The sequence below is a fragment of the Tiliqua scincoides genome, chromosome 7, assembly GCF_035046505.1.
Source record: "Tiliqua scincoides isolate rTilSci1 chromosome 7, rTilSci1.hap2, whole genome shotgun sequence".
NCBI lineage: Eukaryota > Metazoa > Chordata > Lepidosauria > Squamata > Scincidae > Tiliqua > Tiliqua scincoides.
Window position 1 is genome coordinate 42669269 of NC_089827.1, and position 24435 is coordinate 42693703.

The 24435-nt window shown below is 39.0% G+C and overlaps 1 protein-coding gene across 5 annotated transcripts in view; it reads right to left on the reverse strand.

Moving 5' to 3' along the window:
- The window catches only part of ERC1 (ELKS/RAB6-interacting/CAST family member 1), a 210856-nt gene that overhangs the window by 99930 nt on the left and 86491 nt on the right, over positions 1-24435 (reverse strand). For all 5 annotated transcript variants that reach the window (XM_066633526.1, XM_066633525.1, XM_066633524.1 and 2 more), the window contains 2 exons: positions 8165-8300; positions 3415-3546 (listed from right to left, as the gene is read on the reverse strand). In XM_066633526.1, coding sequence (XP_066489623.1) covers positions 3415-3546; positions 8165-8300 — 268 coding nt within the window. The remainder of the gene's footprint in view (positions 1-3414; positions 3547-8164; positions 8301-24435) is intronic.

The window sequence follows — 24435 nt, forward strand, 5'->3', positions numbered from 1 at the left end:
GAATCCCTAGCATGTATTCACTGCTGAAACAGAGACGCCTGCGTTGGCTTGGTCATGTCGTGAGAATGGATGATGGCCGGATCCCAAAGGATCTCCTCTATGGTGAACTCGTGCAAGGAAAGCGCCCTACAGGTAGACCACAGCTGCGATACAAGGACATCTGCAAGAGGGATCTGAAGGCCTTAGGGATGGACCTCAACAAGTGGGAAACCCTGGCCTCTGAGCGGCCCGCTTGGAGGCAGGCTGTGCAGCATGGCCTTTCCCAGTTGGAAGAGACACTTTGCCAACAGTCTGAGGCTAAGAGGCAAAGAAGGAAGGCCCATAGCCAGGGAGACAGAGCAGGGACAGACTGCACTTGCTCCCGGTGTGGAAGGGATTGTCACTCCTGGATTGGCCTTTTCAGCCACACTAGACGCTGTGCCAGAACCACCTTTCAGAGCGCGATACCATAGTCTTTCGAGACTGAAGGTTGCCAATACAATATATAATTAATACAATTAAATCATTACATGACAAAGAAACTCACAAGAAGTTTGGAGAGGAAAGTCTATGTGATTCTGGAAAGGAGGAAAATGTTTTGAGTAGGATGATTGAGTAGTTATTGAAGTGTTATGCCAGAAAGTGCTCGCAAAGAGAGGTCAGATTGAGCACATAGTGAAGAGATGTGGGGTGAGGGGCAATGAAGAGACATGAGTGAAACAACTGCAGGATTCAGCTGGAGTGGGGGGGGGGAGAAAATGTGAGGCAAGTGATTCTGGACCTTTGGAAGGTGAGGACGAGTGAAGGGAGGAAGATTGGTGCCAACTTCAGTTATGAGATTTGGGGGGAATGTGCCTGTGGGAGGGAGTAGGGTGGGGGGAAGTGCCAATTGCCTGCTCCTGTATTTAAGAAGAAAGAGTGAGACCAAAAGCCCAATCCTAGGCATGACTACTCAGAAGTAACCCCCATTATAGTCAATGGGACTTACTCCCAGGTAAGTGTGGATAGGATTGTGGCCCAACACCCTTCCTCTAAAAGGCAAAGGCGAGGCAGGGAGGGTCGCTTTGAGGAGTTGCAGGCAAACTATGGCAAGGAAAAAGGACTTTCAAGAACGCTTCAGTCAGCCAATTCTTACGCTGGTGGCCTCAGCAGACTCGCTCGCTTCCTACCTCCTTGCCTGCTCCAGGCTCCCTCTTCTCACACACTCTACCCAACCTCCCTCAGGCTCCTCTGGCTGCCCAATCAGCACACACGGGGCAGGCAACAACAGCCTCAATGCCCAAACCTAGGCATGTCTACTCAGAAGTAAGCCCCATAATAGTCAACGGGGCTTACTCCCAAGTAAATGAGGATAGGGTTGCAGCCTTTGTCTTGCTCAGGAACAGGAGCAAGTGACAGCAGGAGGTGCAAAACAGCGCGACCAGCCCCCTTTCAGGCCGCCTGCTCCTTTTTCTTCTGTTGCAGCGTGAGGCTCAAAGCAGCCGCTTCCCCCAAGTGTGTGGCTGCTGCCTGTCTGCTCTGGTCCCACGGTACACCTGAGGCAGCCTTGCAGCACACTAGTGGACTGCAGCACAGCAGTTGAAAACCGCTGTCCTAGAGACATATTAAATTTGTTTGAGTATCTGTCATTAGTGGCATAAAACTATCATCAGTTGATTTTGTGATGGCTTGGGATACAATGGTAGATTTATTAGGATTTTATGAGCCCACCCCAAGCTCAGACCACTATGGTTCTTCAACAACCACAAGAAAAGGATGGCAGTAAGATAGGGATATATCTACAAGAAGGTAGAACAGGAAACAACATGAGGAAGTATAAACACAAATGAGACTTCCTCACACACTAGCCATTTATAGCCTAAATAACTGGCCTTGTGCATTCTTGTGTTAAGAGTACTCAACAGGCAATGAAAAGCAGAATGGTGAAAAACAAAGGTCTGTGTGTAGGGGAGAGAAATATGGAATTAAGAAGAGAAATTACAATTTAAGAGTTCAAGATGCACAAACATGCACACATCAAATTTAGGATTTTAATATATTGAATGACTTGTATATATGGAATAATATACACAACTAGTGTGCATTTCTTCAGTTTTCTCTTTCCCCCCTTCATATTCACTAAATTAAGCATAGGGGGAGGATATTAGGTGTCTTGAAGTTAAACATTGGAGATAGTTAAAATAAAGATCCTTGCACACAAGTTGAACCTAGGCAAAAGCACCATGGACCACAACTTTGTATACAAAAAAATGCAAGAGAAAATAGTACAGAATTACTGACAGTTGCAAATGAGTCACAGAGAGGTTTGGGCCAAGTGTATTTTTCATGCAGTATTTGATAAAGATATCCTTGACTGGAATATTAATTCAGCCCTGAATATGTGTAAGGCAAGCAAAGCTCCTGTTACTTATGGCAAACTAGAGCATCTTTTGCATCCATGTTAAAACTACTATAAAGTTATTCTTATGTACTAAAAACATGTTGGGTACAAAGCAACCTCCTTAAAAATGAACAAGTAGTGCTCCCATATGCACAACTAATACAGAACAAGAAACATCAGACAATTAAGGGAAAAATCCTCCATTATCAAATGCAGTAGATGGTCTGAAAGAGGTTTCTTTCCAATAATTTTTTTTTAAGTCAAGACAAATGAGCTACAAATTAGGAAGTTTTTTAAATCCCACTAGCTCATCAGGAAGCTATTCCCTCTCAGTTTCAGTTTCCCATCTAAACAATCCCTACCCAGGATTGTTGCAAGAACACAATAATACACACAAAATATTTTAAACATTCAAAAACACTATACAAATTATAATCCTTATTAGTATATTCGATTTTATCTACCTTACCCATTGCTTTGTATGAACTCTTTTGAGGATTTAGAATACAAATTGCTTTTCTTTTTTAAAGATGTTATTGCTAGGAAAAGCACAGAAATTTTAGACATTTAATGCAAGAAAATGTTGGGTGAAATGAACAGGAAAAGTCCTTCCAAGTAACAGGGACATTTCTCGAGTTGCTGTTTCAGTGGAAAAGTAGGAGAGCTGGTGTGGTCAGAATTATAGTGTTGTATGGAACCTTCATTGGCATAAAAACAACAACCACCCTAACCAGAGGTCAGAATTATTACAATCATACTTAAATGGAGCTCAAGTGCAAACTATAAAAACCTCTTCATTGTTAAGTTGTGCAGTCCATCAAGTTATTCTTAAACAGGAATACTTTATTCAGTGGAACTAGAGGGCACCATGTGAAGGGTCCATTTACAGATCGAGGAAAAATGCTTGAAAATGAATGGACACAATCCATGAAATTTAGTTCATGTTCACCAGGGACTTTAGGTTCCTCTGATAAAGTTATGTTACTTAAGTTACAAATGTCAGCACTTAAGAATTCATTGCAAATAGCAATAGCAGCGAGTATAAGTGTGCAGACCTGTTTTTCAGCATGTGTCCTGGCTGATTCTTCTTGTGCTAATACCATTTCCCGCTCTGCAGTTATCTGCACACTTTCTCTCAAGGCTTCTTCTAGCTCCTCAATACGATCGTCCTTCTTAAGTAGACTGTCCTGGAAAATGACGGGAGACCAGATGAAGTAGCTTGGATTTAAAAGGCAGAGCAAATCAATCAAGTGCTACAGCAACAGCGAGTTGCTCTCCAGTGATGAAATTCCACATTGACAAATCTTCAGAAAGAAGAAAGGAGAAGTTGCAAAGTGAAGGAAGAGTAGGAGATGGTGAATATTGTAGCAAAGGATAAAATTAGCAAAGCAAGAGATGGTAGCAGTGTTTTTTTTTTCAGATCAGTTAGTGCAGTTGGCAGCTTGTATGCAAAAGATGTGAGTTCACAAGCAAGTCCACAGCAGGTTAGTATGCAGATGATGTGATACAACAGCAAGCATTTGGATGTTCGTTTCATGCACTCACAACCCTATAGGGAAAGTATAGCAAAAGAGGAGTGCAACTTGTAGTTAATGATTTCCTCACAGATAAGTGTTCCTTTTTTCTAAGTAGAGAGGATGGGAAGTTCTCAACCATAAAATGCCTTGGTATTAAATTAACAACATAACAAAGAATCTATTGGAAAGCCTGATGGAAAGACAAAGGTCAGACGGATCAAACAAGCAGTATTTGAAACATTCTACTCTTTACAGCTGGGAAATAATCTCATCAAGATGAAGACTATCTTGCATATTCAAGTCATGTTGTAAGAGAACGAAATGTTACCTCAGATGCTTGCTCAGAGTTTGAAAAACATAACACACATTAGAAATGTATTCTAGTCTGAAGACTCTGAAACATGTTCACCCAAAAATGTGAACATTTCCTGGGTTCTGAAATGGTAATATCAGCATGAGACTATAATAGCTGCTGTTTTTTTTGCCTGTTACAATAAATGATCTTTATGGATTACTTGAAGGTCAACATAAAATCTTAGTTAGCTGATGGGACAATTTCATAAGCACTGTCAAGAACTCTTTATAGTTCTGTACTACTTCAAGTTCTGATTGCAGTATTTATCTGCTCTGATTAATATCTGAACCCTGAAGCAGAAACAGGGACCCTCAAGGCAGTCCGAACCTAATACTTCACACAGTAGCTAATAAGCAGTAAGAAGTAAGGATAAGCCAAGAATGTTTCTTATAAAAATCTTCCTACCATCACTGATGAATCATTACAACTCTGAGGAACTGTAGAGTTAGTAATCTGAAAAGAGGCTTTGGTAATCTAGTTCTTAGTTCTGTTAATTGTTAAAAACTGATAGTGACATTTGCAAGATATCCATCTTCATGGAGGACGATACCCCAAGCAAAGCAAACTACTATTAATTCTGACAAATGTACAAGTTCTAATCAGTCTCTACTACAGATAAATACTTGATTGATGAGGTAGAAGTGTACAGATGAGATGAATTTAACATCTTCGTGTTATCAGTAAGATAAAGATATCAGAAGCAGCAGAAGCAGATCTAGCATAGAAAAGGTGTCCCATTACTAAGCAAATTTCCCAGCAAAGAATATCATAGATTGATCTTCGCAGCAGTGACTATTCTAGCATCAAGAACACTGTGCCTACTTTCTACATCTTTTGAAGCACTATTGATTAAACCCCTTTAATGTTGCTACAGGTGCTTGGCGTTAGAATTACCGTACCCTGTCTGCTTGAGACAGGCAATCCTGGAAAATTACACTACAAAGTTCCAATTGTGCCAGACATAGAAAATACTCATTAGGTTGTCTATGAAATGTTATAATCCAGACTGTCATGTTCAGAATCCTCAATGGTGTCTCCAGTTCTATTATGTTTTGAATATCTGTCTAGCTGCTGAGTTGCGCTGTTCTGTAGCAATGGAACATATGAGGACACAAGAATGCACTGATGTACAATGGATTTCAAAGTGTGCTTTTTACTTGTGACAAAAAAGCAAATATTTTAAATTCAAGTAAACATAATAAACCCCTCAATTGAGATATATTCATTGTAGGACATAGGGATTCCACTGACAGATCCAGAATACAATACAATTCAATTGTAACTGTAATCACTGTGACCAGTGAAAAAAAATACAATTTGAAATTTAAGATATTCTACATATAAACGTAAATGCTATCCTTAAAATGCTATTCAGTACTGCTTCTGAAAAAGTTAAAACAACTATGTGATATATGAATAGCAGAGTATCTGACTAACAAAACAAGCAGCTGCTAATAAGTCATCATAGAACCCATCACCCACATTTCTAAATTATAACTTTTTTCATTACTCTTGCAAGACAGACCCTAGAACATGAAATTCTTGCCTGGTGTCCTATTTGTTCTGTAGTGAGCCATCTCACTTGGTTTCATGAAATAAGGTCTCATGCCTCGGAATTATTCTGTGTTAGCCCCCCCCCCCCCATGCAAACAAAAACCTGCACCGGGCAGATTTATTAAGCTGGAAAACACACTCAAAGTAACACAGGACATCTTATTTGACTGAGCCTAAGCAACAATTCCACATTTTTGCATCCTATGGTTAATAATGAACCCAACGATTAAATGATAATGGCATGATCTATCTCAACAGATTGCTTGGGGGGAAGCTTTCACATCTTTTTCCTGAAACACTGAGATGAGCCAAACTATTCGGAAAATGCTATAAATAAATCCCCTGAAAAGAACAGGTTCTGGGTGGAAGGGGGTCAGGTTGTATGTTCTACTTGCTTATCTACCTACCTAGAAGAAAGGGGAAATCAGTTGTTATCCTGCCATTTATAGAGAAGTAAGCTCTCAAATCTATACAAAAAACTTTTAAAAGAATCCAAAATGGACAGTTAAAAATCAATTTCTCTACTTCAGCTGAACTGAGATGTTTTAATTTTCATTACTGTTTCATTTCTCCTCCAGTCACTGGTTTTCAAATGTCAAGGTTACATCATCAGAAACTTCTTGTATACATGAATACTTTTGTTATTGGACTCAGCAACCACATGCACATTACAGGACAGAGAATTAAGAAGCTGGAAACTTATTTATTTAGTTGAATTCAGATGGACAGTTTAAGAAAACAGGGATCAATATTTTTAAGCACTATTTAAAGAATTACTAATTCTAACCAAAACCACAAAAGTCAAAATTATCTGCAATTGGTGCTTCTGTGCATATCCCCAGCAAATGAAATAAACTGGTACTAAGACTGAAGGAAAATTATCACATGCCCAACATATGACAGAGATTTCTTGCTAAAAGCAAGAATACACATGGCTTTCGCTATCTGAAAATAACATTTTTTTCTCCATTACATAGTTTTTGGCTGCAACTCAAAAAATTTCATTACTGCTCTTTTTAATTCTTCATTCACAAGTAATCAAGACTATTAATCTATGGGATACGAACCGACAATTATGTTAATGATTGTGCAGTTTATGGTAGTGTGGATACTTGGAAAACAAATCTTTCAGATGCATATCACTTTCTGCCCAGGCTGCAGAAACACACATTTTTTGAAACTAGTTTCTAACAAATGCTATATAGTCTGGCAGGCAACTGAACAGACTGATTCCAATACAATTCAATAAATTTAAGCAGCTTGCTTAACTCATGAATACAGGTCTAAAACGGACTAGAGAGCAGCCACATGAATTTTTCTTGCTCAGACTTCCCACTTGGTGAGAAGAGACCTTTGCAAAACAAAAAAAAAAGTGTTATTTAGAACTAGGCACACAATTAGAACTTTGTGGATTTCCCAAAAATTACCAAACTCATCTAAAGCTTCACTATACTTACCTCTCACATCTTGGTGTAATCTGTCACAATTAACCTGATACAAAATCTGTTACAATTTAGTCCTTTTAGCACTGAAATGGCAGCACAGTGAAAAGCAAACCCAAAATGAGAGGTCTACTGTGCTTTTCATCTTCTCTCAGAGGGGAGGATATTTAACAAGTACATCTATGTGTTCACATCAATGTACTTGTTCAAATATTTTCTCCTTTGAGAAGTTGAATGAGGAGGGACCAGAAAATAAAGAGCACAAATAGGTTAGCCCCCCAAAAAACGGGGGATTGAGAAGCACAGTAGATCTCTCATTCAAGTACAATCATGTGAACATATCTTCTGTATCAAAGGAAATTGGTTTTGTACATCATTTTTACAAAAAGTCTATGACATTCTGTGTAACATTCTGTTAGGAGCCATTGATTTCATGGATGGCAGCATGATATTGTCTCACTGGCTTTGTGGATGGAAAGAAATATACACTGAACAGGTGTGAAATTGAAGAATGGAATTTACCCCATGTCAGAATAAGCCCCAAAATGTTTATTTTACTCCATGAATACTTACCAATGCTTTTTTCACTAAACAAAAACGAAGACCAAATTCCAAAACAATTAAAGCAAGGAGATTTTGAGACTCATCAATCAAATGTCAGATTCTGTAACCATCTCAAAGTTGATGACATACATAGATAATAATGCCATTCCAGTAACTTTCCCCTGAAGTGAAGCTCTATGAGTTCATTTACCATAAAAGGGATCAAGTTGCTGAAGCTAAAGAGGTCCCACCTCCTAGAAGTTCAGCATGCTATAGAGGAAAATCTTTAAGCATAAATCAACTTTGTTATGAGCAAATCTAAATGCAAGGAAGCTGTGATGCAGAAAGTTCACATTAAATATGGGCTTGTATGAGACCTGTAATCCCATGTTACCTGCAATTGCTGGGAACTGTCATTAAGATTGTCCTCACGCCGCCTAGCTTCTTCCAACATCTGAGCACTCTTTTTCTTCTCCACTTGTTCTTTGTGCTTCAGATTTGCTACCTTTTTATTCTGATCTTTAATTTGCCTACAAAAGGGAAAAGATGTATTCAAACACTTGTGCAATCTGAATTTGAAAACAGCAGTTACAGAAATGTATTGGATAATAATTGATTCTCCAGAGTATTTTACTTTAACCATCAAAAGTACCAGAATTACCTTGAAGTTCTTTGTGCTGGTTCAATTCTAACAGCAGCACACACTTATAGTTTCTGTGGGATTCAGAAGTACCCAGGGGTCCTCCCATCCTACCGGGAGGAAAGTTTACAACCCTACTTGGACTGTAGGCCTGTGTCCTGACATCTCTGGGTATGGTCTTGGAACTTATAGCAAGAAGGAGTAGTTCAAGATGACCTTTCTCCTCCTCTTCTGGAAGAAACTAGTTCCCCAAGATCTCTGCCCCCTTTGCAGCAGGCTGGCAGGAATCTCACCATGCATCCTCCTTCCATTCACCATGGGCCACATATGAGTCTTTAAGAGCTAGCAGTTCAATTGCACATGTGGTGGTTGATCAATTGCATCTGTTCTGTTGGAGCTGGGTTGAACTCCAGCACCTGCTCTGTTGAAGTTAGGCTGTGGCATGTATCCTGCATGGAGCACTCCCGTTGCCCTAGCAGTAGAGCATCTCTCCAGAAAATCCACACTGTGCCTGATCTGTGGGGTGGGTCTGTTGGGCAATGTTTCCAGAGCGAGGAAGCCCAGCTTGTGATGTGGCAGCTTGTCAGTTAGGTAGAGGAAGTTCATCTTGGCAGGCCTATCGACACACAGTTTCTACTACCCAATTTTTGTTATTAAAAACAAAACAAAACCCCCCCAAAACTATTTGCAGTGCTATTTCTGTAACTGAACACAACCTGTTGAACCGAAACAAAACAAAAAACTTGAATTTTTTTCCATTGCACTAGTAACCATTAAGGCAGTAACTTCCAGTGCCAAGATACAAATTTATCCTTTCTGAAATTTAGTTACAATTTTTTTTATCCATGTGTCCTGGCCATAGTATCAGAAGTCCAAACTTTTATTCCAAACACAACCAGATTTGCTTCCTCAGCCTTTTTTTGAACAAAATTACAATCTAGAGTTAGAATTTTATCATTGTTATTTCCAGATTTCATGGTTCCTCTGAATGACACACAACTAGGCTACAGTACTCCCAAGGCCTATTTCTCATAAACAGCAGATGAGGTGGCAAAACGTGTCTGGACTTTACTACTACAGACTGCAGGAATGGATATACATGTCTGAACATAACAAGATTCAATGCACACAGATAGTTATTTGAAAATAGAATGGTTCTAACATGCTTATCAGCTGAATAGACCCTTAAGACAGCTAACAATATTAAAGCAAGAACAGAAAGAATAGTACAGGGCAACTGAAACAAGCTATAGTCACAGAAAACATAATATCACTGTAATCACTTCAACAGTAAAATAATTAAAATAAAATCAGAAGAATTAAATCCAACAGCAGTCAAGTCTTTGTCTCCTGCCAAAGGTAACTGTAAAAGACAAACAGGCCTCCAGAGGAAGAAAATTCTAACTCTTGGGCCCTATCTCATGTTCCTATCTGCTACTGTATGGGTAGGTGGGTGAAGGTGGTCCTTAAGATATCCCAGGTTCAGTCTGCAGGACATTGAAGGTAACAACCAGCACTTTGAATTGAACCCAGAAACTAAAAGGTGACCAGTGCAGATGGAATGCCACAAGAGTAATAAATAACATATGGTATATACCAGATAACAATCTGGTTGCCGCTTTTTGAACTAAATGCATTTTCCAAATACTCTCAAAAGACAGACTCATTACAATGCACTACAGGAATAAAGTCTGATTTAGGCATGACTGAGTATAGCCAAATCCACATTCACCAGGAAGGAACACCATCTGGAGTTAGTGAAAGAGCTCAGGGCCCCCTGAACAAAATGACAGAAAGGTCTAGCCTAGCCTCTGGACATACAGTTTTCTGAGGGAACGAATGTCCCCTTCTCTATGTGGGAGCATCCCATCTTCGCAAACACAACTGCAAATCTGAAATGGTCCAGTTGAGGCACAGGCTCAACACCCCATCTGCTGTTGAGAATGAGGTCCAGTTTAGGCAACAGAAGCCTTACTTCTACTTTGGTGCATCATTCATACAACAATTTTCTACTAAATGAGTTTTACAAACTGTATTTACAGTTTATAGTATTAACTTCATATACATTAATTCAGAAGATTTAAATCAAGCATACACATTTTTACTCCAAATATGAGTTAGATGATTGTACACTTTGATTAGAATTTTTGATAATTTCTGAGCCATTTCTTAGTAACTGGTCCATAAAGGAATAGTAAATTACTGGAATCTGAACCCTTGGTGGTGTTCGAGATGCATTCTCAAGTTAGAGGAACACAAGTATTAAGGATTTCCAGAGAAAAAATCCTTATATTGTAGGAAACTGACAATGATTTTTTTAAAACGTCATTGTAGATCTAAGGTGGGCCTGCTTTACAATTTAATAACTAAATCCTATAGCCCATGACTGCATAGTTATTTAACAATTAAACAGGATTTTAGGTGTTCAGTTTAAAATTACTGCTTGCACAAAAATAGAAAACCCTGCCATCCCCTTGCCTACTATTTCAATATAATTAATCTTGCATGCACTAGATGAACTGGTTATAAACCCCATCCTATACTAATAAGCAATCTATTGAAGAAATACAAAATTATAAAGTATGCCCTCCATCACATACAAAACTGCCACAGTTAAAACAGCTCCCTCAAAGATTCATGTGATGAGTTTCAGACAAGAAATACTTCACACTGGGTCCAAGGTAAAACAGCACTTGGCTAATGAACCAGCATCTTAATCAGTGTATGAAATTAAAAAAATTACAGAGGAAGTCAATTTGAAAGACATTAGATCAGGTAATTTATACAAAGATATTCAATGATCAGAAAGAGATGAAGTATTCCCTGCCGCATTTGTGAAGAACACACAAAAATCGGAGTAAAGTTATTCTTCGATATATTAGGCAGACAAAGCCCATAGATTTGGGAAAGCTATTTACTGTAAGGAACCCCATTTTTAAAGTAGAAATCTTGACTTCAGCTTGACAAAATTCAGCAAATGTAGCACACAGAGGCTGCAATCCTAACCACACTTTCCTGAGAGTAAGCCACACAGAACACAATAGGACTTACTTCTGAGTAGACCTGGTTAGGATTGTGCCCTAAATTATACTAGATTTCAGTACCAGGTTATAGAATTGGCCACAAGGCAGATGGCTATGCTTGAGCTCAGAAATGTAGATAGCACTATGACATGCCTCTTTATAGGCAAGATGAGAGCCAAAATCATTAAAACCTATTGCTTTCAAGTCTTCCAGAAATGTGACTATCACTACTGATATCGGCAGACTAAGAAAAAGCAGGGATGTTGCATGTCACTTTACAATAGAAAGGAAAGCAACGTGATGATCAAAGTGGGAAATTCTCAAAGCAAGTAATCTCACAGATGATGGAAACAGCATTTAATGTTCTGTGATGGGTGTCCAGAATGTGTTTACTATATTACAGAACCGTAGATTACAGTAAGAAGAAACAGATGGAATTCTCCATGAACAGACCTACTGAGAAACTTAAAGTAGATTGTTACAATCCACCAGCAACTGCATTAGTGACAATGAACTTGGCCAAGGGAAAAAGGAGGATGCTGAACTCCACAGTATGCTGTTTACCTCCTGGCCCCATTGTTTCCACTAGCTCAGACTCAGACTCTCTGACGTTACCAGTCCTTATAACAAGTCTTAAAACTCTGGAGGCAAAAAAACCACACATGACTAGCAAGACATTATTCTTTCTTAGAAAGGTGCTCAAAAGATATTTCCTTGTTTGCCTCCAAGAAGAAGCTGGTGGGGTAGTCAGCAATGGATCCAGCAATGGATCTTTGTTCAGAGATGGGACAAAAATGTGCCCAGATTAAAGCAATCAGCTCATTTTATGATCAACCTCTGGTTCATGACTCAACCCTTCTAATAGGCTGTTCAGACACAGAAAAACCTAAGTCAAGCCCCTAGATTTCTTAGCGAACCACAGGTGCACTTCAACAGATAGAAATCTGAACTCAAAATGAATTAATATTTTAACACACAAGCACATTTCATATCAAGTTGGCAGATAATACTAATGAGGTAACATTTATGACTAAAATAGCATGTGTTTTGTTTCAAGGAACGGCAGAACAAGAACTCCAGCTGCGCATACACTTGATCAACCAAAAGAATGAACGTGTAGGATGAAGGCAAGAGTCCCAGGGTAGTGGGCAAGTTTACACATGCTCAGTGTCACCAAAAAGTTCATGTCAGTCAGGGCCTATTTTTATATTATGGCTCATCCATGAGAAGTCATCTGAAAGGTTCTGATGGCCATAATATTGACATCTGACCATCATGTGGTTTTCTGCCAAATGTGAAGAGTTCCAGGTCATGACCCAGACGAGTGGCTCTTGGATGCCATAGCTACCGTTCAGATCACATGCCATGCAGAAGCTTTCTGATCAATGTCCCATGTGGTCAACCCAGAACAGTAGCCCACAGGATAACAAAGGTTAGGAATTGCTGTTTTAGAACAAGTGAAGTTTAAAAAGCTGTTAAGCCAAAGAATGACTATTCAGTGATGTACAACACTAGACACTTGGATGCCCTTTGATTATTCTTTTGACCTTGTTTGCTTCAACAGATGACTCAAAAGAGATTAGGACCCTGTCTGTATCCCATCTGTTCTGCTGACACTTAACTAAAGAGGCATTTCTGGATATTGCAGATGTAGAGAGCTGTTTGCTTTGCAAGTATGCCATCTATGGAAGAAAACGAGAAGTGAAATATCTGTTTTATATCACAGTCTCCTTCTATCCTGAGGCAGGCAACTCCTATGGGGAGGAGGAGAAGGTTCACTTCTTCTTACTCTTTGAAGTTGTTACTGTCATAGCTGAGAGATTATTCTCAGAAAAGTTAGACACTTTCTAGAAGTTCAATTCATTTGTACAAGACAATCTCACACCATTCTTTTAATAATTTTCTGTTCGTTGCTAACATATATTCAGTATATTATTTTACTGATTTATAATACGTTATACCTACAGCATATCTTTTATGCTGGCAAGATATACCTGCAGCATATCTTTTATTCGCATTATCTGCCAATACAGGCCATCAGTGCACTCCAGTAATAACTTCTCTCCATTATAACATTTACTTAATTATTACTAGAACAGATATGCATAAAGATTGCTTTCCAGAAGAAATTTCCATAATTTGGAACTAGAATTAACCAACATTTTGAACTGTTGGCAGGATCACTGCTGAGTTTAAACTGAATGGTCATACAAAGCAAGTGGAGAAAAAGTGTAGGGGCAATATGCACTGGGGCAGGGGTGTATCAGTGCAATCCTATAACATTTACCTAGTAAGAAACCTCTGGGATGTACTTTTGAGTAGACATGCATGGGATTGTAATGGATGGGTGTTTTTAAAAATTACAGTAGAAGTAGGTAAACATTAAAGATTTAACATACACCTGCCTCTATCCTACAACCAGTAAATATGACTAAACAACTTTTCCTACTGTGTATTCATAGTTGCAATCAGTTTGCTTTTCTACTATGTACATGGGTGATTGAAAGATACGCAATCTACCTCACATACGACACACTAATATTCACTGTTCCATACTCACATCTATAGCAATTCATGAAGCAGCTCTAGAGTGGGGGAGATAACAGAATGGCCTGAAGAAATATTTGTCCTTGTGAACAAAGAGCTCCTCCACAGATGAGAAAGCTTCCCCTTGCACTCTCCACAGAAAATAGTGACAGGGTCAACACATATTTTGGAGGTTATGCCTGTGGAAGTGTTTCCGCCTCTTCAGACACTTTAGGAAGAAAAAGTTCCGTTTTCAAAGGCTGATAACCAATCTCAGTTTGTATCAATGAAATATGCCAATAATGGAAACAGGGTTCTGGTGTTTTTGTTTTTTTTAAATAAATGGATCTTTCTAAATAAAATGCAAATCCAGCTTGCAATGTTATTCAACCAGCAGATTAACTGTTATTCCTTCTTCAAGAGTAAACCAAAAGCTGTGAAGTAGTTAAGCCTCTGACAAGAGGTAACGCAGTAATGTTAAAATGAACACAAGCAAGTTCAAACAGTCAATCAGAAGTTCTGTTCGGGAGCTTGTGCCACAAGTTCTCGTCATTTTTGTTGCACTGCTCTTCACTTTTCCATGGCATTTATAAGACAAGGTAACCAGTGCCAATAAAAATAGTGCTTGTTACTATAAAAGTCATGAAAATATAACTAGCCTGTTGTATGTGTGCCAGCAAGAAGCCCCAAATGAGTTTTCAGAGAGAGGTGGGTGGATTTTATTTCCTGAAACCAGGAAACCCAGGTTTTAAAAACAAATTCCATGTACAGATAAGTATAGAGGAAGGGAAAAGGAAGCAGAATTGAAAATTGAGAGGTGTGGATGGGAGAAGTCAACTTCGTACCTAACCCTTAAAATAGGTCTCAAGAGAGTTCAAAGATGTAGGTTAGATCTAGAAGCAGATAAATTCTTGTAATTTTACTCAGTTTTTGTTTTTTCATTATTTCGAGAGAATCATTATTGTCTAATATCAGTATTTTGAAACTTGATGAAATTATACCAACCTTCTCAACTTGCTAAAGTGTCCATATTATTTATTATGAAAAATATGCAAAGCCAGGGCAAGATGTTGGTGACTGGATTAAGTCTGCTGAATATCGGGTCCTTCATAAAGAGGATATTCACAGGTATTTGCTAAGAATCATCACAATCAAGGATATTTATATACCACTTTTCAACTAGTGGTTTATACAGTAAAATAAATCAATAATTGGTTCCCTGTCCCCAAAAGGCTCACTATTAAAAAAAAAAAATACAGAAGTCTCTGGAAATGATGTCATGTAGGAAAATGTATGGGCATATCCCCTCTAACAAAGATTCGGGTCACTATGCAGATGACACATAATGCCTTACAGGAACAGGTAAGAATGACTTTTTTTCCTCCCACAGGCCAGAGGAAATTCAGCAATGGAATGTTTCAAATGTAAATGAGAAAGAAATACTCCACACTCAAGTACATCTGGTAGTCACCAAGTTCTACCTTGAGTTTGAGGATTCTCTATCACCCAAAGAAACATACCATGATGACATCATACAGAGACTTATACATGTTCCACCTAATCTGCAGGGGGGGGGATTTTATGAAAAGACTTTTGTGCATGCAGGCCTCTGAATGGAACAATGTTAAAATCAATGTCAGGAACACAAGGAGTTTACTCCCTGCAAGACTATTTGAAAAGATCATTTTCAAAATAGCGAGTATTCAGGTAGCCCTCAGCATCTACTGGTTTGATAACCGTGGATTTGAATATTCACAGGTTCCAAACCTGCATGGGTGGGCCACCTGTTCCCTTCCGAACATGACTGGAGCTATGCTCCTTCTGAGGGTTGGACCTGGGTGGCTGACTCACAGATTTCATTATCTGTGGGATTCTGCATCCGTGGGAGTTCTGGAAATGGAGCCCCTGCGGCTGCTGAGGCACGACTGTATTGACAAAAACATTTGAAATTCAGATTTTCTTGGTAGGCCAATGCAGCACATACTTTTAAGCCAGAAAGTTATTCCTAGAGGTGTTTGAAAACTGTGTTATTTTACTCAGGAGAAAGTCCATTGTGTTCCGTAAGACCCAGGATATAATCCTATCTTACCAGAAATGAACACTTCTAGTTATTCTATTATTTGTATCTTAGAGGCAGAAATGGTACCTATTTGCACTCAGAAGAATCTGTTTAACATTTTCCTCTAGAGGACAGAGACGACTTTTTGAATTACAGCCTTTACACCATTTCCTTCTTTTACAAAACTCCCTGACAATTATGCCATTTCTGTGCAAGCTTTTGGCATATGCCTTTAGGGCAAACACATGTTCAGTATTGCTCATGTCTAGCTGGTGAAATGCGATAAGATCTCTTTCCTGCTGGCTCATTACCCAATCTGAAATTAAAGCACTGTTTTGTTTGGATTTTTTTAAAAAAGCTATCCTTTATGGTCTCTTGCTCCAGAGCATTTCAGACTGAAAACATAGCTGGCTAGCAGAACACTGGGATTTGCCAGCCCTGTCTTCCATGTTTCACCATCTTCTTCCATATGGCATTAATAAAGCCACATGCTGAATTTTCTGAGTTTCTATGGCACACACAGGATATGAATTACTGTAACAATGTGTTTCTAATTTTTCTCCCACTAGAGGCGATGAAATCAGGTAGTGTTACTGTTATTCTTGCTTCCCAAGTTTATCCACCTCTATATATGGGTAAGTGGAGTTATTACCAGTGGGGATGCTGATCAATAGCTCAACACAGGCTTTTGTTGTAAATTTGGTTATACAAATATTTTTGGAACTTTAATAACTTCCTTTCAATTATTCTTGTAACTTATAAAAAAACAAAATTAAAAAACAAAACACATGTGCAACAGTGATGTAACATCCACATAGGTCTTTTTCACAAAAGCACATCATAAAATCCTGAATTGTAGTAGGTATCTAAAGTTTAGCAAACATCCCAATGTTATACAAACACACTTTAAAGGGCTGCTCAGTTCTGAAAGACACTCCTCTAAATATATACTTTCCTGCACCAAAACAGCATCTTCCCAGCCCCTAAAGTAAACCATATGAGTAGACTAAGCAATGTCCCCTCCCCCCAAATAACCCATACTGATTAATGTATTTTCAGCCAATTTATTATTTTTCACACAATGGAATACAAACTGTTTTGCAAACAGCCATGACCTATCAAGATTGGTAATGGGAATGAACAGCCTTGGTTTTCAGGAAAATGAGCATAACAAAGGATGAAGAAGCATAACCCAGGCTCCTGACTTCCCAGTAGTAGGCATGTCCTCAAAGACTAATCATCTATATTTATAACTGAAGAGTTAGGTTGTTATGACTCTTTCCTTTAGGGAAACAAGCTCATACTGAGTCAAATAATCTCAAGGTGAATGTCAAGGTGAATGTTTTGCCCACAAACATAGATAAATCAGAAAGGGTGGAGAACACACAAACCCGTGAAAGGTCTAACTTCACACATGACATCAGCCATAGTCATTGTGAATATGATGCAAATACTACCCATTGCTGCCTGAAGATGGAGAATCAGCTTGGACGAGAAAAGGAATGGCCTACAATGAAAAAAAAAATCTTATGCAGAAGGGATGAAGGAAGAACCCCGTCAATGGGTTGCCTGTCCTACACTCCTTCAACCATCATCATGATGAGTATGAACATTTTATACTCATCACGATATGAACATTTTTATAACATATAAAGCTATGGTATACTGACTGGGACTATGGGCCATGAAGCTCAACTTTCTTTACAATGACTGGCAGCAGCTCAGTATTTCAGAGGACTTTTCCAGCCCTGGTTGAATCTGGAACATTTTACATGTGTTCTATCATTGAGCTACAGCCCTTTCATTGTGAGTGTCTGAAGAACACCATGTCAGAACTTTTAGTTTAGTGCTATAAAACATTTGTAGTTCTTTCAGTAGTTCAATGTTCCTATTAACAGAGAGATCAAGAATTCTCATCCCATGTTCTATAAAGAAAATCGAGTTTTTGTCTTTCACCAACTCAATCTTAGATGCACCAGTCCAATAAAATCCTTAAGTGAACATACTGACCTTGAAGTGAAGCTGAAGCAAACAGCAAATCCAGGGTAGGAAATGTGAAAAAGAAAGTTAAAGAAAAGGTTAATGAGAATACACTCTGAAGTTAACACACTAAGAAGAGTGATAGAGGAGCAGCATGACATAAGAGAGCAAGACAAGAAAGAAAGGCAAGGCTCTTCAAAGAAATCCCACCATTTTCGTAAGCTACCCATCAAAAAGAAGAACCACCTAATTAGATTACACCACTCTGGAGTGGATGAGAAAGTCATCCTGCGATTGCAATTTGGAGCAACACCATAAGCCAACTTTTAAAGGAAATCACTGCAAAGCAACTCTCTACTTTCTAAAAGTCATCTTTTACAAGATACAGGTGTTAGCAAGGTGGCAATTCTGAGAATTCCAACATTCTTCAGGTTGACTCCTTTTCAAGTTCAAAGTTTATCCCATTGGATTGTCTTAATTTGTCTTAATGAGAAATCCAAAATTGTGAATAAGTACAATGTAAACCATCATGTGCTCTTGCTCATACAGCTCTAAGAAAATTCACAAGTCTTTCATAATTTTGAACAAACTCTTCACACATGTAAGAAAATTTCCAAAAGACTGCTGTCCTAAGTCAGATATACTTACATCAGTATAATGAGGTGCAATCTAAAAGACAATAATGAACACGTTAGTCCTCCCCAACTCTACAGAGCAACAGGAGTGCTAAAAACTACCTGTTGGAGATTTACTGCAAAGTCATGGACTGCATGAGTTCATTATTGTCCTTTGGGTGTTAAATTCCAATACCTTATTATCAAAGAGACTCATGGTCAATTTCACTGATAAGATCCATAGGCAAAATAAAGTTGGTACCCATTTGCAACATCTTCTCCTGTTATTTTAGCAAGTTGGGGAAAAGAACCCCCCCCCTCCGCACACTGAGTTATTTTTACAACACATGACCTTTAAACAGTAGTCCCAGTTATAATTTTAACCCACACCCATCTCTTCCTTCCTAGGAAAGGTGATCTGTAATCTTATGCATGTTTCCTCCTTTAACCTTCTGCCTGCTGCAAGTTATCACTTGTGCTGAGCATTTAAATGCTCAAGCGACAGATGAGAGAACATATGAAGGGGCTCCATAATAAACATGCCTCAGATATGCAACAGAGGTACTCAAAAAGACCAAGTTATCAACAGAACCAGTTTTTGGTAAATACATATAATGAGTATGGCGAGTTTTTGTTCTCTTACAAGCCTCCTGCCATACATAATTGCTAGCTAGTTTATATCTACATGTATTCTTTAAAATTCCACTTTATAGTAATTAAGTAACTGCCTCATTTTAAAGGCATTTATTACTAAAGCCTTAGTACTAAAGTTATTTAGTACTAAAATTATTAAAATTCTTTTTAGACAATTTGAGTGCAGCCAACATACAGTTTTTAGTAACTATAGTCTAATCCAGAGGTTTTCAAACTGGGGTGCCTGTGGGTTCTGGCTTCTTTCCCCTTAAGGGGCAGGGCAGCCAGGAGGTAAGGAGGAGGCAGCGGCGTGATCCCCAGGATCCCACTGTTCAGTGGGCTGCAGGGGCTTGGCTGTACTTACCACAGTCTCCTGCAGCCTCCTGGGGGTGTGAGGAGCCCTGTGCAACTGTCTGCAGGGTTCCCCAATGCTTCCAAAGTGAAAGTGGGGCGATCACGCCCCGCCCCCGCTAAACCAGAAGCAGAGCGCAATCGCTCCATTTTCACTTCTGACGGGGCTGCAGGGACTGGGGTGCACTCACCAGTCCCTGCAGCAATGCCCTGGGGGTGCGGGGAGCCCTGCGCAAGCCTCTGCAGGGCTCCCCAGGTCAGGGAAAGTGAAGCGATCGCACTCTGCTTCTGGTTTTGTGGAGGCAGAATGTGACCGCTCCACTTTCACTTTCCTTGGCCTGGGGAGCCTTGCAGGCACTCACGCAGGGTTCCCCGCACCTTGGGAAGGCTGCTGCAGGGACTGGTGGGTGCATCCCAGTCCCTGCAGCCCCCCTGATCAGCGCAATCCTGGGGATCGTGTCGCTGCCCCCACTGCCTCCCTCCCCTTCCTTGCAAGAACTCACTGCGGGTTTCAAACTCCTAGAGAGTATGAAAACTGCAGGTCTAATCTCATGCCAATGTACATCATTTCAAATCTGTTTCACTGCATTTAGAATGCCCATAAGACATACTGCTTGAAAATGAAGACTGGTATTTTGTAGAGATGTGGCTAGGAAGATGGCAGATTGGACAGTCTGACTAAAAAACACTAAAAATGTCACTCAAGTTAGCTGCAAAGAATCAATTTACAAATTGTCATCTTTGGATACATTCAAAATGGGAAAGCAAATGAATTTTAAAATCTCTGGAAATGCCAGCATAAATTTAGAATCTGTTCCTTTTGGCTGTTATCAAGTTTGCAGTATTTATTGTTTTCTCTGAAATCTCAGGAGGGGATTGGGAAAGAAGAAACCCACATGGAATTCAGAAAACAACAATGAAGCAGTTTGCTCCTACTTCTGCTTCAGAAGTAATGGAACAAGGTTTTGAATTTCTGAACAAGGTTTTTTTTCACCCCTCTGAATGCCAACAGAAATATCCTCTTTTTTGCCAGTGTAAACACCAGCCAGGAAAGATCTAATAAGATGCACTTGATTTCTTTAAAATCTCAAAGACAACAGAGAAGATAAATGTTACTTATATTAGTTGTTTAAGATTTGGTACTGATACTAACTTAATGGCTGGCAAGAGCAAACTTAAGTGTAAGCAGCTTTCGACCTGGCAAAATTGAGGACAGCATGGATACATACTGGTAACAACATTTAAATACAAAAATTTGCTTTTTAAAAACCTATTATCAGTGAAATTGACTTAAATACAAAGCAGCAAGCAACTTCCCCAACCATTGCAGGTCTAAGCAAACACAATGAGATATCTCATGTTAACACAATAATGCAATCATTTTTCTGCAAACACACATACTGCCTGCATTTCTTACAACACTCATAAGCAACCCCTCTTCCAAGCTTCAAAGCGCCTGTATCTATATTATAATATTTTGCATATAAGTCAAAATAGTACAGTGGAGGTGCCAATATCTTCTACACAAAATTTGAGCAAAGTTCAACAATTTCAGGCTACTTCACTATTTCAAATGTGGAAGTACATATTTCGTAAGTATATTGCTCAAACTGGAGACTACCCTGAAAACTAGTAGCTTTTAATTGTTCCAGTATGCTTATTCTTAGCTATAGTGGAAGCACAAGAGTTTCCTCAATCGAAGAGTTTCGCAAGTTACGCATGAAAGAGAATCTCCCTGAAATGTTCAAGAGAACAGCTATGCACCACAAATGTTGGTGCAATTGTAATTTGCTGTCTACCATCTGCCTACTGGAGCAGACAATAGTACACATTAGTTGCTCTGGGCAGAACTCTCCTGGGATTGACTTTCAAGCTTCTTTTGGCGGAATTTAAAAGAAGTAGCCACAGCATAGAGATTAAGTATCATATATGTTCTATAGAGAAGGAAGTTGGTTAGTCCTTTCCTTTAGCTCTTAAACTTTCCTTTAACTTTAACTCTGAATAAAAACAAGCTGGTCTGTTGGTATTTTCATTCCAGATACTGTCCTTTGTCTCATTTCATTCCATGTGGATGAATTTTTTCATATTTAATTCTTCTTGTCAGGTAGTACCACCACCATATGATAGGCCTATATATGATTGCATCAATGTTTTCACTACTTGTTTCCTGAAGCATTATTGGAAGAACATGGAGGTTCAATTTATTTTGTGTACTAAGACACTGTGATTCTTTTCCTGATAAGTAGAGGTATTTGAAAATGTTATTTACTTTACTCAGAAGTAAGCCCATTGTGTTCAGTAAAACTTAGGAGCATAAACCCCAAGTCTTACTCACCAGAAACAAACACCTCCACTGATAAGCTTTCCTTCTTCCTCAAACAGTAGTTTAATACCATCAGGGCAGCACTCTCTTAATTCATGCAAAAGGGCGGCCACAAAAGCGGAGGTGGAAACTTTGGATTCTGCCTGTTTTATATAATATTGTAATTTTCTTTCAGAATGACTGAAGACAAAATTGAATTATAGGCTGAGCACAGCATGGCTGAATACGTGCTAGCTTATTATGCTTCATATTTGTGATTGTTTATAACATTATCCTTCCTCTTATCTACAAAGGTACATAACAATGAGCCAATCAAGAGAGAAACTCTCAACAGCTCCCCTGAGGAGATGGGCACTTTGCAGAAGTTGAGAAAGTACAGAAAACATGTAAGCTATTGGAGTGATATGTTATTTTCCATTTTTGCATTCTCATTTTATCTTAATTTTATTTTATACTTAAAGACAAAAATGAGACACTGAAGAGTACCAAACTTCCAAATATATGAATGCACTGGTGTTCCAGCTGACAAGTTCATGGACATAGAACTGTGAAAGAGTGGAAGGAAAAAAAATTCATAAGCTGATAACCAATACCAGCATACATAGCTGACTAAACAGTATGCCAGGGTCTGAATGCATTGGTAAAATGTGATTTTTACATGCACAGGCACTCACTCAAACTATACCCACCACTGCAGCAACCCCCCAGCAGAAACTGCAGCCAGCTAGCAGGAAGCAGCAGTGCACCAGCAAGAAGACAATAACCATGTAAGAAACTCACTTTCCTAAAAAATCCCATACAAACCCCCCTACAGGCTGTGGTGCAGGGACAGACACCTGGAATGGGGAGCACGGATTGTGTATAGTGTGCCTTCAGAGAAAAGGCATGGCCAAAGAAAGTACACATACAAAATAACCCAAGAAAGCCAGAAAAAGGCAGAGAGGGAAAACACAAAAGAAACACCAAATGAAACATTAGATTGTGGGGTAACAATACAGAGACCAAATAGTCAGTAAGAGGAAATGAACAGCCAAACATTTGACATGCGGGTGTTAAAAACCAAGCAATACACTAAAACTGGGTGTACCTTTAACCTTTAAACTCTACCTAATAGTGTTTAGGTACCAAAGAGATAAGAATTGGCCTCAGAGTCTGCTTCCTTATATATTAAGTTTCTTAATTGGTTTCTGTTCCCTGATCATCTTCTCCCCTCATCAATTTTTTTCATTCACCTGTTTCCTTAAATTCCTGGCACACAACTATGGGTGGATTCCTTGATAACATGCACCCCCAATTCATTTCCTTTTTATTTTCCCCAGTAGTCTAGAATACAGGCAGTCTACAGTACAGAATATAAGAAGAGCCTTGCTGGATCAGGCCAAAGGCCCATCTTGTCCAGCTTCCTGTATCTCACAGTGGCCCACCACTACAGGTAATAGCTAGGTTAGTTCCAGCTTGTTGATACAGTTACCTTTACCAACAAGCCATGCTGTTCAATTTACCAAAGCTGATGGACAAGTACAAGTAAACAAAATAAGTCAATACTATTAAAATCAGGTTTCTCCAAGCCAATTAGGAGCATGCCTAAGGATATAAGAAGAGTCCCTGCTGGATTTGACCAAAAGCCTATCTAGCACAGTGTCCTGTTTTCCCACAATGGTCAACTAAATGCTCCTGGGATGCCCTCAAGTAGGAGATGAAACGTTCCTCTTTTACTAATGCGTGCACTGCCTCTGATGTTGTCTTCCATGTACTTAAAGAACAAGACTATTTCAGAACCATGGAAAAACAAAGAAACATTAAGAATGAAAAAGGCAGTAATTTTTTCTTGCTGCCATTTGCAAACTGAAGATATTAGATGGGCAAAAAGGTCAAACATACTTTCCCTGCTAAAGTGAAATGGTATTAGTATCAAATTGCAACCAGAGTATCACAAAGTCTACCCAACTGTTCATGCTGCAAGACCACAGGTTGGAGTGGGGAACATATTCTCTCTACAGGTTCAGAGAAGAAAGGAGATTGAAAAGAGGGACATGATAGGATTTGATAATGTGGAAGAGGAGGACAGAGAAACTCAATGATAACTACAAGTTTTTTAAATTTTTCAAATAAGGCAGCTTACATTTACAATAACAACAGAGAAATGTGAAGGGAAAAATCAGAAGTTCTGCCTGGAACTTGTTCAGTCTGATACGGGAAGAACATTCAAGACGACATATTAGGAAGAAATAGAGAGATGTGGAATTGGACAAAAATGAAATACTGCTGGAGAAAGATTTGGGAGATCTACAAATCTGAAAAATTCAGTTCAAGAAAAAAATTATCCAGTGTCTAAAGTATATTTCTATTTCAGCTGCCCAGCACACTTTTGAAATGAAAAAATAAAGAACATCTGTCCTTATAGTGAACAGAACACAATTCATGGAGAAGTTCTCAAGGTTTTGTTGGGAACACTGGGTGTGGGGGGAAGATTAAAATGAATATTAATATGCCAATCTCTCATTATGAAACAAGAA